The sequence below is a fragment of the Phocoena phocoena genome, chromosome 6 (genome assembly GCF_963924675.1).
Source record: "Phocoena phocoena chromosome 6, mPhoPho1.1, whole genome shotgun sequence".
Lineage (NCBI taxonomy): Eukaryota > Metazoa > Chordata > Mammalia > Artiodactyla > Phocoenidae > Phocoena > Phocoena phocoena.
This window is the reverse complement of record NC_089224.1, coordinates 103,542,200-103,556,068: the sequence shown is the minus strand read 5'-3', so window position 1 is coordinate 103,556,068 and position 13,869 is coordinate 103,542,200. Positions and strand designations below refer to the sequence as shown.

The 13,869-nt window shown below is 36.8% G+C and overlaps 1 protein-coding gene and 1 pseudogene across 1 annotated transcript in view; one reads left to right on the top strand and one right to left on the bottom strand.

Annotated features, from left to right (window-relative positions):
* The window catches only part of RABGAP1 (RAB GTPase activating protein 1), a 155,620-nt gene that overhangs the window by 31,918 nt on the left and 109,833 nt on the right, over positions 1-13,869 (bottom strand). Inside the window, exon 14 of the mRNA XM_065879947.1 lies at positions 2,500-2,613. Within this exon, the coding sequence (XP_065736019.1) occupies positions 2,500-2,613 (114 nt within the window). The remainder of the gene's footprint in view (positions 1-2,499; positions 2,614-13,869) is intronic.
* LOC136124473 (COP9 signalosome complex subunit 2 pseudogene) lies at positions 5,740-8,947 on the top strand (annotated as a pseudogene).

The window sequence follows — 13,869 nt, the reverse complement described above, 5'->3', positions numbered from 1 at the left end:
CAGCTCTGTGGAAGGCAGTTTGACAAAACTGATGAAGGTACCAATCGACAGTCGATTAGTAAAAAAGGATAGAGGCCTCACAGTTAGATAGAGTTGGGCTGAAATCTCACAATTGCTAATGTCTCGATCTGGCTCTTAGGCCCAATGCTTATATTCCTTATTTGTAAGATGAGAATAATCAATGTATTTATATAATAGAGCTGATGAATTATTCTCAGTCCTCTCAAGTAAAGTGCTCAGCACATGGCTTAATCAATTATGTACTAAGATAAAAATGTATTGAATTTCTATAGGTAGAGAATGAGGGGAGCATTTTTCAGGCTCATAGAAAAGCTAGAAGGAATGCTTTATATTTCAAACATTTCCCGAAAGTTTGAAAGTACTTTCATGTACATAATACATTCGGGAAACGTTTGAAATATAAGGTTCATGGGGGCTGTAATGAAATATGGGGAAGAAAAGGCGTTTCACTAATTCTTCAACATTTAATGAGCACCTTCTATAATATGGCGTGCACTGTGCAAGTGCTATAGATGCTAACATATGTAAGAAATGATTCTTGCCCTTGAGAACTTCACAGTTCAGTTGGGAAGTTTGACAAGTAAATCAACCAGAGTACATTGAGAAGTCCAATGTGACTGAAGCATAAAATATTTAGGGAGTAAGCCTGGATATATTATAAAATGCCTTTAATACTAAGCTAATGAATCTAGGACCAGGAAATGAACTAAGGAATTTTTATTTCAGTCTGTGGGTTAGACAAAGCACAAAAGGTTTTAGTGGGTCTAGTGGAGGCCACTAAAATGATCCAATTCTAGGGTCAACACAGAGAAAATAATAAATAGGCTAGAACCCAAACGCAGGGAGACTAATGCAAGGCGGCTTTTGTAAAAAAGTGCCAGCAACGTATCATAGTGGCCTGTACCAGGGCAGTGAATAGTGAGGGAAGTACAGCTTAAAGAGACGTCAATCATATCAAACTGAACATGGCCAAAGGAAGGAACTAGAAAATAACAGAGAAATGATTGTATCTTCAGCAAGAAAATGGCATGGGGAAAAAAAGGAGGGCTGTTTTTTTTTTGTTTTTTTTTGTTTTTTTTTTTAGGAGGGCTGTTTTTAATTAAAAGAGATATAACAACTAACCACAGTATGAATATTGCTGGATCCTGATTCTAACTAAATGTATAAAGACATTTAGGGAAATCTGAATATGGAGTGGCTATTAGATGGTACTGATGGATAATGATGGATGATACAGGTGGATAATGATCTTATTTTTAGAGATGTACGGCAAAGAGTTTAGGATTATGATGTCTGAGGTTTGCTTTAAGTACTTCAGGAAAATCTTTTTAAAAGGACAGATGAAGAAACTGTGGCAATATATTGATAAATATTCAATCTGGACAGGGATATATACAAATTCATTTACACTATTCAACTTTTATGTATGTTTGAAAATTTTCATAATAAAGTGTTTTTTTAAATGAACCCAGTTTTAGACCTGTTTTGTCTGATGTACTTGACAGACTTTTACATGGAGACCAACGAGCAGCTGGAAATTTAGGCCTTGAGTTAATGTAGATTTGGGAACATCTGTGCAGTGGTGATAGCTGAAGCTGTGGGAGTGGAAAGGGTCACCCATGGAGACAGTGTAGAGCTACAGGAACCAGTGACTGAGCACCTAGGGGAAGGCCTCTGTTTTAGGAGCAGGCAGAGAGAGAGAAAAATCATGAGAGAATGAGCGAAGTAGTTAGAGAAGTGAGAGCTTAACCAGGAGGGTGAGAAGTCAGGAGCAGAGAGAGCTGCAATGAAGATCATCATGAGAGAGAAACAAGAGTGCAGCGGGGTCAGAAGTAAGGATGAGAGTCAGTGAGCACAGGGTTTCTTTCTGGGACATTTTGCAGGAAGGTGAGGGAGAGCTAGATTAAAAGGGTAAAAGAAATCCTACCATTTTATTTTTAATTATATCCTGTTCATTATGAATCTAAAATTGTGTTGTTACTGTTGATTTTACAAAGACTTTTCTCTCATTTTTTTGCATTCTTGAACATCAAATATAAATTACGTTTTGTAGTTATCCTTTGCATAATTTCAAAGAACCAGAATCACCATTTAAAACTGAGTCTTGGACTTCCCTCGTGGCTCAGTGCTTAAGAATCTGCCTGCCACTGCAGGGGACATGGGTTCGAGCCTCGTCCAGGAGGATCCCACATGCCACAGAGCAACTAAGCCCATGCGTCACAACTACTGAGCCTGCGCTCTAGAACCCGCGAGCCACAACTACTGAGCGTGTGTGCCTCAACTACTTGAAGCCCGCGCGCCTAGAGCCCGTGCTCTCTCATTGTGGAGAAGCCATGGCAATGAGAAGCCCACATACTGCAGCAGAGTGGCTCCCTCTCACCTCAACTAGAGAAAGCCCGTGCACAGCAACAAAGACCCAACACAGACAAAAATTAAAAAAAAAAAACAACTGAGTCTTTTCTTTTTTATATGAAATACCTTGCATATTTTATATAAAGAATCTTGTCCATCTCCTCCTGTGTCCTTAAAGTAGTCATGTGCTGGGAATGTCCGGTTAATATCACGAGTGATAGCACTGTCCTGGGGAGACTCCTGTGCAAACATTAGGAAAGAGAAGGTTTAGTAGTCAATTACGTCCGTACTTGTTTGGGCTTATACAACAAGGTCTTCTCATTTACATGCTTTAAAATGCTGCAGGGACATACATACACATATGCATGCCCAGAGTTACTGTGTCTTCAGGGAAGTCAAAGCAAAAGCAAATATTAAGGGGAAAAAAAGATGAAAGAAAATCAGCCCATTTCACTCTATACACCTCACGTCTATTCCACCCCTGTTGCAAGGAAGTCCAGCTGGTAACCTTTCTATTGTAAGAGGGAAAATGTGATTCAAAATAGATTGCCCCGTGCTTCCCTGGTGGCGCAGTGGTTGAGAGTCCGCCTGCGATGCAGGGGACATGGGTTTGTGCCCCGGTCTGGGAAGATCCCACATGCCGTGGAGCAGCTGGGTCTGTGAGCCACGGCCGCTGAGCCTGCGCCTCCGAGCCTGTGCTCCGCAACGGGAAAGGCCGCAACAGTGAGAGGCCCGCATACCGCAAAAAAAGAAAAAGAAAAAAAAAAAAAAATAGATTGCCCCCAGGAAAACACTCAACCTAACTTCAAAAGAAGGAGGCAAAGTGCTTCCGTTAGAAAAACTGGGTACAAAAATTGCTGCCTTAATTGATCCTTTGGCACAAAACTCATGTGCCAGGTTCTCAAAGGGAAAAGAGAAATCCCTTGATTGGGGTTTATCCTAGGGACAAATGGCATAAAAATTCACATAGTGGTCTACTCAATAGGAAACTAGACTATTAAATGCCAAGGAATTCAAACAGCCTATGGGAAAATATTCCTTGCTTTTACCAATGGAGAAAAACTGTTTCCTCTTCTACAATGAGTTACTAAAACTGAACAAATGTCAATAATGTCATAAAATATGTCAAGCATCCAGCTATTTCTAATAGCTTCCCCTTGTTAAATTTTATTTGCTCACATGGTAAATAACTAGAACACAAAAACATGACCTTCTGTTTTAACAATGCATTGTCTTCATAGCTAAGACAATAGACTGGATTCTCCTTGGTGAGACTACATCATATTCAGCACACCATCCAAGAGCCTGATACTCCTGTTTCAAGTGAAAAATGAGTGATACTCTTTCTTGTTGGGTAATTTCTCTAGCCTTTCAGGTAATCGGGTTCCCAGGGCCATAAATATTTTACAGTTGTGGGATCTGAACTAACTTTACATTTAAAAAGATTTTTTTTTTTACTGAATAAATTTGACATGTAACATTGTATAAATTTAAAGTGTACAGCATGTTACTTTTGATACATGTATACTATATTGGAATATGATTGCTATAGCAATATCACATTACACAATTATAGTACAACATTACTGTCTATATTTATAATACTGTGCATTAGATCTCTGACTTATTTACTACTCATTACAAGTCTGTACCCTTAAACACTAGTCTTACGGCCTCAAACTCCATCTCCGGTGAACCATCTTTAAAGCCTATCTTTCTTAACCTGTAAACTATTTAAACTTTCAAAGACATTGCCAAACTGCTTTCCAAAGAGATTTATTGTCAGACCACTAGTTTTTAAATGCATCATTAACAGCAGTTAAGGCAGCTCAGAACTGTGGTGATCCCTGACAGGACAAAATCCAAGGTGAGACCTAAGACTACAACAGCTATTTGTCTGGTGGCAGCTTCCAGGCTGTAGCACATGGAGAAGGAACTGAAACAGAGCTGGGGATGGGGAGTGCCTCCCTGAGCTGAGAAAAAAGAGAGCAGAATTCAGGGAGGGCAAGGTAGCTAGAATTTATAGCTCAGAGTACTGGAGAGGCAAAGCTGAACAGAAAGAGAGCTGCAGAACTATGTAGAGGGGTCCCTATGAGTCACAGAATCAGAAAAGAAAAAATGATAAACTGGACTCCATCAAATTAAAAAATTTTAATATTCAAAAACCACTGTTAAAAACATGAAAATGTAAGCCATGACCATGAATTTATAGGATAAATTACCTATAAAATCTATCTGATAATGGAGTTGAATCCAGATATATAACTCTCAAAATAAGACAAACAACTGATTTTAAAAGGGGGGAAATGGTGGTAAAATACTGAATGGATACTTCATAAAATAAGACATATAGATGGCAAATAAGCACATAAAAAAATTTCAACATCATTAGTTATCAGCAAAATATAAATTAAAACCACAATGAGATTCCTCTACAAGCCCACTAAATGTTAAAATTAAAAGGACCCAATATATCAAGGACTGGCAAAGGGTGAGAAACGGCTGGAACCCTCATACATTGCTGGTGGGAATGTAAAATGGTACAAATACTTTAGAAACAGTTTGGAAGTTTCTTATATATAAAGTTAGACGTACACTTCCCATACAATTCAGTGATTCCACTCCTATGTACTTATCCAAGAGAAATGAAAATACAAATATATGCAAATACTTGAACTCAAATGTCCATAGCAGCTTCATTCCTAATAGCCCATACTGGAAACAATGCAGATGTGCTCCAATGGGTAAATGGATAAATAAACTGTGGTATGTGCATACAGTGACGGAATACTACTCAGCAATAAAAAGGGGAAAAACCTACTGATACACACCATAAGATATACCTCAAAAGCATTAGACTATGTGAAAGAAGACAGACACAAGAGACTATTTTCTATAATTCCATGTACATGAAATTCTAGAAAAGCAAAATCATAAGTTATATAAAGCAGATCAGTGTTTGGACGAGGCTGCAGTTAAAGGGAGAAGATTTTTTTTTTTTTTTTTTTTTTTTAAGCGTTACGCGGGCCTCTCACTGCTGTGGCCTCTCCCGTTGCAGAGCACAGGCTCCGGACGCATAGGCTCAGCGGCCATGGCTCACGGGCCTAGCTGCTCCGCGGCATGTGGGATCCTCCCGGACTGGGGCACGAACCCGTGTCCCCTGCATCGGCAGGCGGACTCTCAACCACTGCACCACCAGGGAAGCCCAAGAGAAGACTGATTTTTAAGAGGTATTAGAGAACTTTCTGAAGTGATGGAATTATTATCCACCATTCTGTGGTGGTAATTAAAACATATTGAGTTGTTCACTTAAAACTGGTGAATTTTACTGTATATAAATTACATCTAAATAAAGGTGATTTTAAAATGGAAAAACAAGCAAAAGGGGATACTCATACAATTGAAAAAGAGACCCAGGATGATGTAGGTCCTTTAGATTAAGAATTCCCAGTACTAATTTAGCTATATGTACCTAAATGATGGGAACGATGTCAATCCATCTTTACCTTAAGGCCTTAGAACCAGGGGGCGTAGCTTAGAGTCAGACATATCTGGGTTTGAAAGCTGGCTCATCTCTTACTTGGCTAAAAAACTTTAGGTGAGCTTCTTATCTTCTCTGGCTAATAGCATCTACCTTATAAAGTTGTAGTGAGGGTTACAATTAAATGTGTCTATAAATTATAAACATGTAAAGAGATTCCAGTATTATCTGACATGTACATAAAACACTTGATAAAAGTGAAAGTGAGCAAAGTCTCCAGCATGGCTGACAGCTGGGGCTGTCCTCTGAACACACACACTCACACATAAGCACACACCCATGTACACAAATGCACATGTGCGTGCACGTGCACACACGCGCGCGCTGACATACAAAACACTCAACCATATGGTTCCTAGAATATGTATTATTTTTATTTTTGTATATCTTATCTTCCTATAAAGCTATTCATGTAGGGGCAGAAATTGTACTTTAGTTTTGTAACTTCCACAGAGCCTAGCACAATGCATGACACATACTCAGTGCTTGATAAATATATCGAATAAAAGTCCAAAAGCTTCCTTAAGATTGAGTGATGGCAATGCTCATGTGGTCAACAGCTCTCCCTAAACTAGAATCTCTAATGCTAATGTTTATTAATTCAAGACTCATGTGAAAGAGGCACTAAACTAAATCAGAAAAGAACCTTATTAATAATTTAAAAGACATTCCAACTAAATACCTGAAAAAACCAAGACTGCTATAATGATTGACTCATTAGTGACTTCCAAATTGTGTCATATGCAGGCAAGAGAAAATAACTGTCATGAGAAATAGAACAAAGGGGCTTCCCTGGTGGTGCAGTGGCTGGGAGTCTGCCTGCCAATGCAGGAGACACGGGTTCGTGCCCCGGTTCGAGAGGATCCCACATGCCGCAAAGCGGCTGGGCCCGTGAGCCATGGCGGCTGAGCCTGCGCGTACGGAGCCTGTGCTCCGCAACGGGAGAGACCACAACAGTGAAAGGCCCCCGTACCGCCAAAAAAAAAAAGAAAAGAAATAGAACAAAGACTTTGAGTCTAGCTCTAAACGCAAAATAAATCAAATCATCCTGCAATTATCAAGAGAAGTGACAAGGAAAAGGAGTCTGTATCAAAAACATACGCTATATTATTGTGGGTTAACAATTTTTATTCAGCCTAGGATATGTGAATTCTCTTGAACTCAGTTTTTTTAATTTATTTATTTTTGGCCGTGCCACACGACTTGTGGGATCTTAGTTCCCCAACCAGGGATTGAACCTGGGCCCTGCAGTGAAAGTGCCAAGTCCTCCTAACCTCTGGACCACCAGGGAATTCTCTTGAACTCAGTTTTAATTTTAAGCAACACATAGAATGTAAAATAGCAACACAAAGAGAAAACCACAGGCATACTGGGAATTAAGAAATCTTTATTTGAAATAAATCTGTTTCATGAACAGCTCAAACAACAACCGACCATAAATAGTCCCAGCTTCGACTATGAAACTGCAGCATGACAAAAACTTATTGCACCCCTAGAATCATTAAGAGGAAAAATAATAAACTGAACTTAACTAAAATTAAAATTTTTCTGCTTATAAAATATGCCATTAAGAGAAGAAATAGGCAAGCGGTACATATATCTCAAAAGGAACTGTATCCAGAATATATACAGAACTTAAAGAAAGAGACAATTACTAAAATGGACAAAAATTGAGCACTTTATGAAAGAAAATATACAAATGGCAAATAAGCAAATGAAAAGGTAGTTACCAGGACAATGCCAATTAAAACCACAATGAGCTAGCCAGCCAAAGTGTCTACCAAGGAGAATGATTTCTTGTGCAATGACAGGAGGGCTACCACCTGGAACATTCTGCAGAGAGTAATTCAATCAATGGAGATTTGGAAAATCAGAATGATAATTTCAAAGCACTGAAGGAAGATGACCCAAAGCAGCATTAAGTAATTTCTGAAAAGTTCTAGAACTTGAAAACAGAAAGGAGAAAGGGGACTTAAAAGCACTAAAACAATGATTAAAATAAATTTCACATTGACAAAACTTTCCAGAAAAGATGAATGGACATTTTATTGATCTATATTTGTAGTTCAGCCATAAGAAATTATTCTGAAAAAGCTGTTAATTCTGTTCTTGAATTATATATCCACTGGAATATTTCCAAAAGAGAATTCAGATTTTTTTAAATGTCAGATGAATTCACTCTAGGAATTTTATGAAACAACAATTAAAGTTCTGAAACATGCTAAGAATGATAGATTCTGGCTTAGGACAAGCATGAAGGTTAGAAAATTATATGAAGAATTGAGAGGAATATGGAAAGCTTCAAAATATTTTATGCCAGTTTTATCAGTCATATTAGACTGATGATAAAGATAACGTGAAAAAGGATATAAAATTATGAGATATATGACTTGGACATTCAAATGCACATAGAATGGGAATATAACAAAAAACTGAAAAAACTCTGTAACTGGTTAGTTCTCATCCATCTGCCATCCCTCAACCATTTGATCATGGAAGTCATCAGATAAGTAAGGGGGAAAATGCCCTTGAGATTAGGTGATTTTGAAAATTCACATACTGAATTTTTGAAGCCTTCAAGAATGATAATAAATCGAGGAGTTCCATGTGAACCACTTGCTTAAAATATTTGGTCTTAGGAAATATGCTGAAGAACTTGGGAATAAATCCATTTGACTTGCCAGAGGCCAAGCTGTACAAAAATGATCCAAAAATTCTAACAATGATGAATTCAGTAAGTTCCTATCAGAATAATGACATCGTTAAATTTGAAAAGATTCTGAAAACAAATCACAGTAACGTTATGGATGATTCCTTCCTAAGAGAACACAGCAAAGAGCTTTTGTAAAATATCGACACCCAAGTGCTGATAAAATTAAGATTTGTATCACAATACATAGTCCTTTTATTTCTAAGGAGTTCAACATAAATGTAGCTGACATAGGGAACTTGCTAGCACAAGGCATACTGGCTGACACTATTCATGGCCAAATTGATTAAGTCAACCAAATACATCCTTTCACCAGACTATAATTAGTAAAATGACTTAACAGAGAACAAGCTTTTACAAATGTACTTGAGGCAATCATGCAGAGACATAAACCTTAAAAGAACAGGGAATGGCAAAACGACTGTAAGGTGATAGGTCCTGAAAACTACTGAAGTGTTGGCAAGAAGTAGCTCTTTTTTAATCAACTGGCTTTATGTTTTGGTTGCTTCATTTATCGTAAGAGAAACAGCTTTAATCTCCAGAAAAAAACAAAACTGCCATATGATCATGCAGTATTAACATTTTGCAAACTTTTTCTGTTAAGAGCCAGATGGCAGATACTTACTCAACTCTCCCTTTGTAGAGAAAAAGTAGCCATAGACAATATGTAAATAAACAAGCATTTCTGCATTCTAATAAAACTTTATTTTCAAAACAAGAAGCATGCTGGATTTGCTGCAGTTTGCCAAGCCCTTCTCTAAATATACAACACAATAATTTGTCACCAGCAACATGACCAGAGAGAAGATTTTTGTAATGATTTTGAATATACTGACATGTTACTGATTAATTTTTTATGTTTTACTTGCAGAAATTCTGTCACAAACAAGCTGCAACAACTTGAAATGTATTTACCTTTGAACACTTTTTTTCATGTAATAATGAATCTTAAAAATGTTTGCTGCATTTTACAAAAGTCAATTCTTCAAAGTCTGTATATTTCTGTATCTGCAACGTAGTAAAGATTTAAATGAAACCCTGTAATTATAGTGCCATATTGTCCCTTATAGTTCAAGCAGCAATACAAACAGTATACACAATTCAGAAACTAAACATACACATTGAAACATATTAGACTGGCTAAAATAAAAAGACAATACCAAATGTTGGTGAGGATATGAAACAACTGGAACTCTTAACTGTTGCTAATGGAGATATAAAATGATACATCCACTTTAGCGAATTACATGGCTGTTTCCTGTAAAGTTAAATAGGCATTTACAGAGACCCAGCAATTCACTCCTAAGTATCACACAGGAGAAAGAAAAACATGTGTCCAAAAGAAAACCAAAAATGTACAAAAATGTTAATAACCTTATTTGTAATGGCCAAAAACTAGAAACCCCAAATGTCCATTCATAAAAAAAGAGATAAACAAATTACCATCCATAGAATGGAATACATACATACATTGTTGGAAATAATTTCATTAAATACCATACTCTAAAATAATAGCACTTTAAAAATTTATTCACTAAACAAATACTAAGAATTAATACCTCACACTAAAATCCAAATCTTTTTTATTTCCCCTTCCCATACTCCTGTCAAATGGGACTAGTCACTGTTCCCCAAACATAACCCCAAATTAATGATATACCTTACTGCATCTTAAAAGGAAAAATCTAACCTTTTATTTTCTTAGTATAATAACAAACCCTTTTTGTTTTCTTATTTTAATAAGACATTTTTGCTTCCTTACAATAAGAATACTGGGGAAAATGAGAAAAAAAGATAATTTCACTGTAGCTAATGTTTGATAAGCATATATCTAACTTTCTATATAATTATTTTTATAAAATGAGCCTACATTGTTTTGAAAATTAATTTTACTAACTTACTAACTTTACTAACTGTAAAATGTTGTGAGCCTTTTTTCCTGTTATCTGACAGTTATCCTACCCTAGCATTTCTAATGCACAGTAACCTGTCACATGTCTATACCATAATTTACTAGGCCAAATCTCTGACTTTGGAAGATTCAGGCTGTTCTACTCCTTTTGCTATAAACGAGGCTGTAAAGTAGAGCCATGATTCTTAAGGGGTAAGAGATTATTTCCACAATCACTCCTTTCCCCCAAAGGTTCAGCGTAACTCTTGTGTTTGGATTTTGACTTACAATGCCAATTTGTCCTCCAGAAAAGTTGTACCAATTTATATACCACACTGGTAGCACCCTCACAGCAGCTGCCCTGCTGTTTTGGAATAGTCACTTACATACTTGTCCTGGCCTCCTTCTAGTCTGTATAAAACTAAGAATTGTACCTAAAGTTGCAAAGAACTACACATAAAGTTTACTGACTCCATCCCATTCTAATTCCAATGCATTGTTTGCTGAACCCACATGGTGACAGATGTACAAAAAACAAAAAACACAGCACTATCACGCGTATATTTCCTTGTCCTGTCAGTTGCCATGGCCTAGAAGCAATAGCACCCAGTAGCAATGAGCACACCTAGTGTCAGGATCTTTGTTTCTAATACCATTTACTAATAAAAGGAACCAGGCTCCTTATGGAAATGGCTGATTCTAGTGCTGGGGCAGGAAATATATACAAGATGATCCTGGAACACCTAGAATTGCCAAAGAGTAAGGAAGAACTTCCCCCCTGACTCACACCACAAAGAAAACAAACCCACAGCAATGGGAACATGTCAAAGGGAAACATGAGCCAGAGTTCCCAGTAGCCAAAGCTGGAACAATGTAAGCAACAAAATTAATGAAGTATTACTGGATTATAATCTAAAGTATAAAATAAATATCCATGAATCTATACTTATATAAATAAACAGCCAAATAAGTAAATAAATGGGGGGGAAAAGAGACAAATCTCCCATGAAGAAGAATTCCAAATAATTTATGAAAACACCCTGCCCTGGGACTTCCCTACTGGTCCAGTGGTTAAGACTCTGTGCTTCTACCACAGGGGGGCACAGGTTTGACCCCTGGCCGGGGAACTAAGATCCTGCATGCCGTGCGGCACAGCCGGAAAAGAAACACACACAAAAAAACCACCCTGCCCTTATGGAGGGAGCCCACTCCTGTGTGCGCTGTGCACAGTGTCTTCCTTCTCAAGAGTACAGTATGGTAAGGGGAAAAAAAGAGTAACGACAATGGAGAAATCTGACAAACATGACCGTAGCCAGATGATCAACGTCCACACTAATAGTGACAAGTCATGTTGATGGTACATACCCTTGATATGAGGTAATGAAAATGGGAGTTTACCTTTGTGTTATTTTTCCCCTAAACTCATAACCTTATGAGAAAAACATCAGACAAATTCCAAATGAGGGACATTCTATAAAATACCTGACCAGTATTCCTTAAAGCTGCCAAAGTCATCAAAAACAAAGAAAGTCTAAGAAACTGAAACACAGTCAAGAGGAGCCTAAGGAGACAGAAGGACTAAATATAACGAAGTATCCTGGATGGGATCTGGAAGAGAAAAAGGACATTAAGAATAAACAAAGGAAATCTAAATAAAACATGGACTTCAGTTGATAATAATATATCAGTATTGGCTCACTAACTGAAACAAACATATCATACTAAGATTTGCACTTATTAGGCACTCAATAAAATGCTGGACTAAATTTGTGGAATAAAACTGGTGAATGCTGTGGGTACAAGCTCAATAGTAATAAAAAGGAGGCTCTGTTGATGTAATTGATTTCTAGAGGACTTTTCTTTCTTGTCCCCAGTTTTTATGCTCTTTTTAGTGTATGTAAGAAAGCAATAGTGACGTTTTGTTACTTTCTTAAATTGTAAGGCTTGTCTAAAATAATCTGTGCAAAGAAAAATCTAAGGAAATAACATTTGTGCTGTTTCCTTCTCCCATCTTGGTTTTGAAAGTCGTCCATTAGGTCAAATCACAGTGGTACCACATTCTGTAATTTTTCTAGATGACTATTTTTATACCTTACTGTGAGAATTGGCTCTCTGAGTAACTTCTCAGGATTAACAAGGTACTGGGAACTGACGGAAACCCTCTGAATACACACCCTTTGTAAACTCAAGTTGAAAAATAGAAAGCTAAGAATGGCAGGAAGAAAAAGAAAGTACCCAAACAAAGAAAATGCAGTGGAAGGTTGCCATGAGAAATAACCAGCATAGAGAAGATTATTTCCAAAGTAGCTTGTTGCCTAAAGAAAAAGATCTTCTTAAGGCTATCCAAAATGTTATAAATGCTTTGTTAAAAGCCATCATGTAATACTTATGAAAACAAAACAAATACCACCAAAATTCCACTCAAATCCATCATGCTATATCCTCTCTTTACAATATGTTTCACAGAAATAAAATAATTTTTTGGTTACATTTTGCTCTTTAAAAGCCAGCTACAGATTGTCAGAAGTGTTTTTAAAGACTTAGCTTTTTAAATTCCCTAAGAAAAAAACTCAAAAGAAGGAAAATGAAATTGAAGGAGTACTATACTATAAAATTAACAAATAAGGACTAAAAACCTTCTGGAGGTAAAATCATTTTTCTTAATTAAACATAACTCCTGTCATTTGTAATTTAATTTCATGTGTTTTGGAAGTAGCAGAATTGCTTAAGTGCAAAGGTAAAGAATAAGACTTCTAAGCCTATGAAAACAGATGTTCTTGTGTTTGGGCAAGATCAAGATGGGCCTACAAAAACCTGCAAAATCTGGAAATTTCATTTCAATGGGTCATGTTAAATCTAATAGCATTTCTATTAACACCATTTTAACAGAGTCAAAAAAGGTGATTAAGAAAAACAGTTAACAATTATTTTAGTTAACAATTATTTTGTCGCTTAAAAAATAGCTCTGTCTTTTAAAATCAAATACTGTAGCCATCTTACGGAATGCCTCACAGGAATTCTGACAAAATAAAAAGAAGGTATGTAAGGTATTCTTAGCCTGAGATTTAATAAACAGATTTAAGGTTTACCATAAATTCTCTGACACTGACTGCAAAGTTTTGTGTGTTATTTTTCTAAGAACATTCTTAGATTTTAACAGATTCACTAGAATGTGAAGCTTCATGAGGGCAGAGACTTCTGTTTTGTTCACATGCATTTCCAGCACCTAGAAGAGTACCTGACAAATGGTAGGAACTCAAATATTTTCTGAATAAATGAATTCTCAGGGGATATATGATACATATAAGGTTCAGAGCCACTTACTTCCTATTGACAAACTCACCTTTACAGACT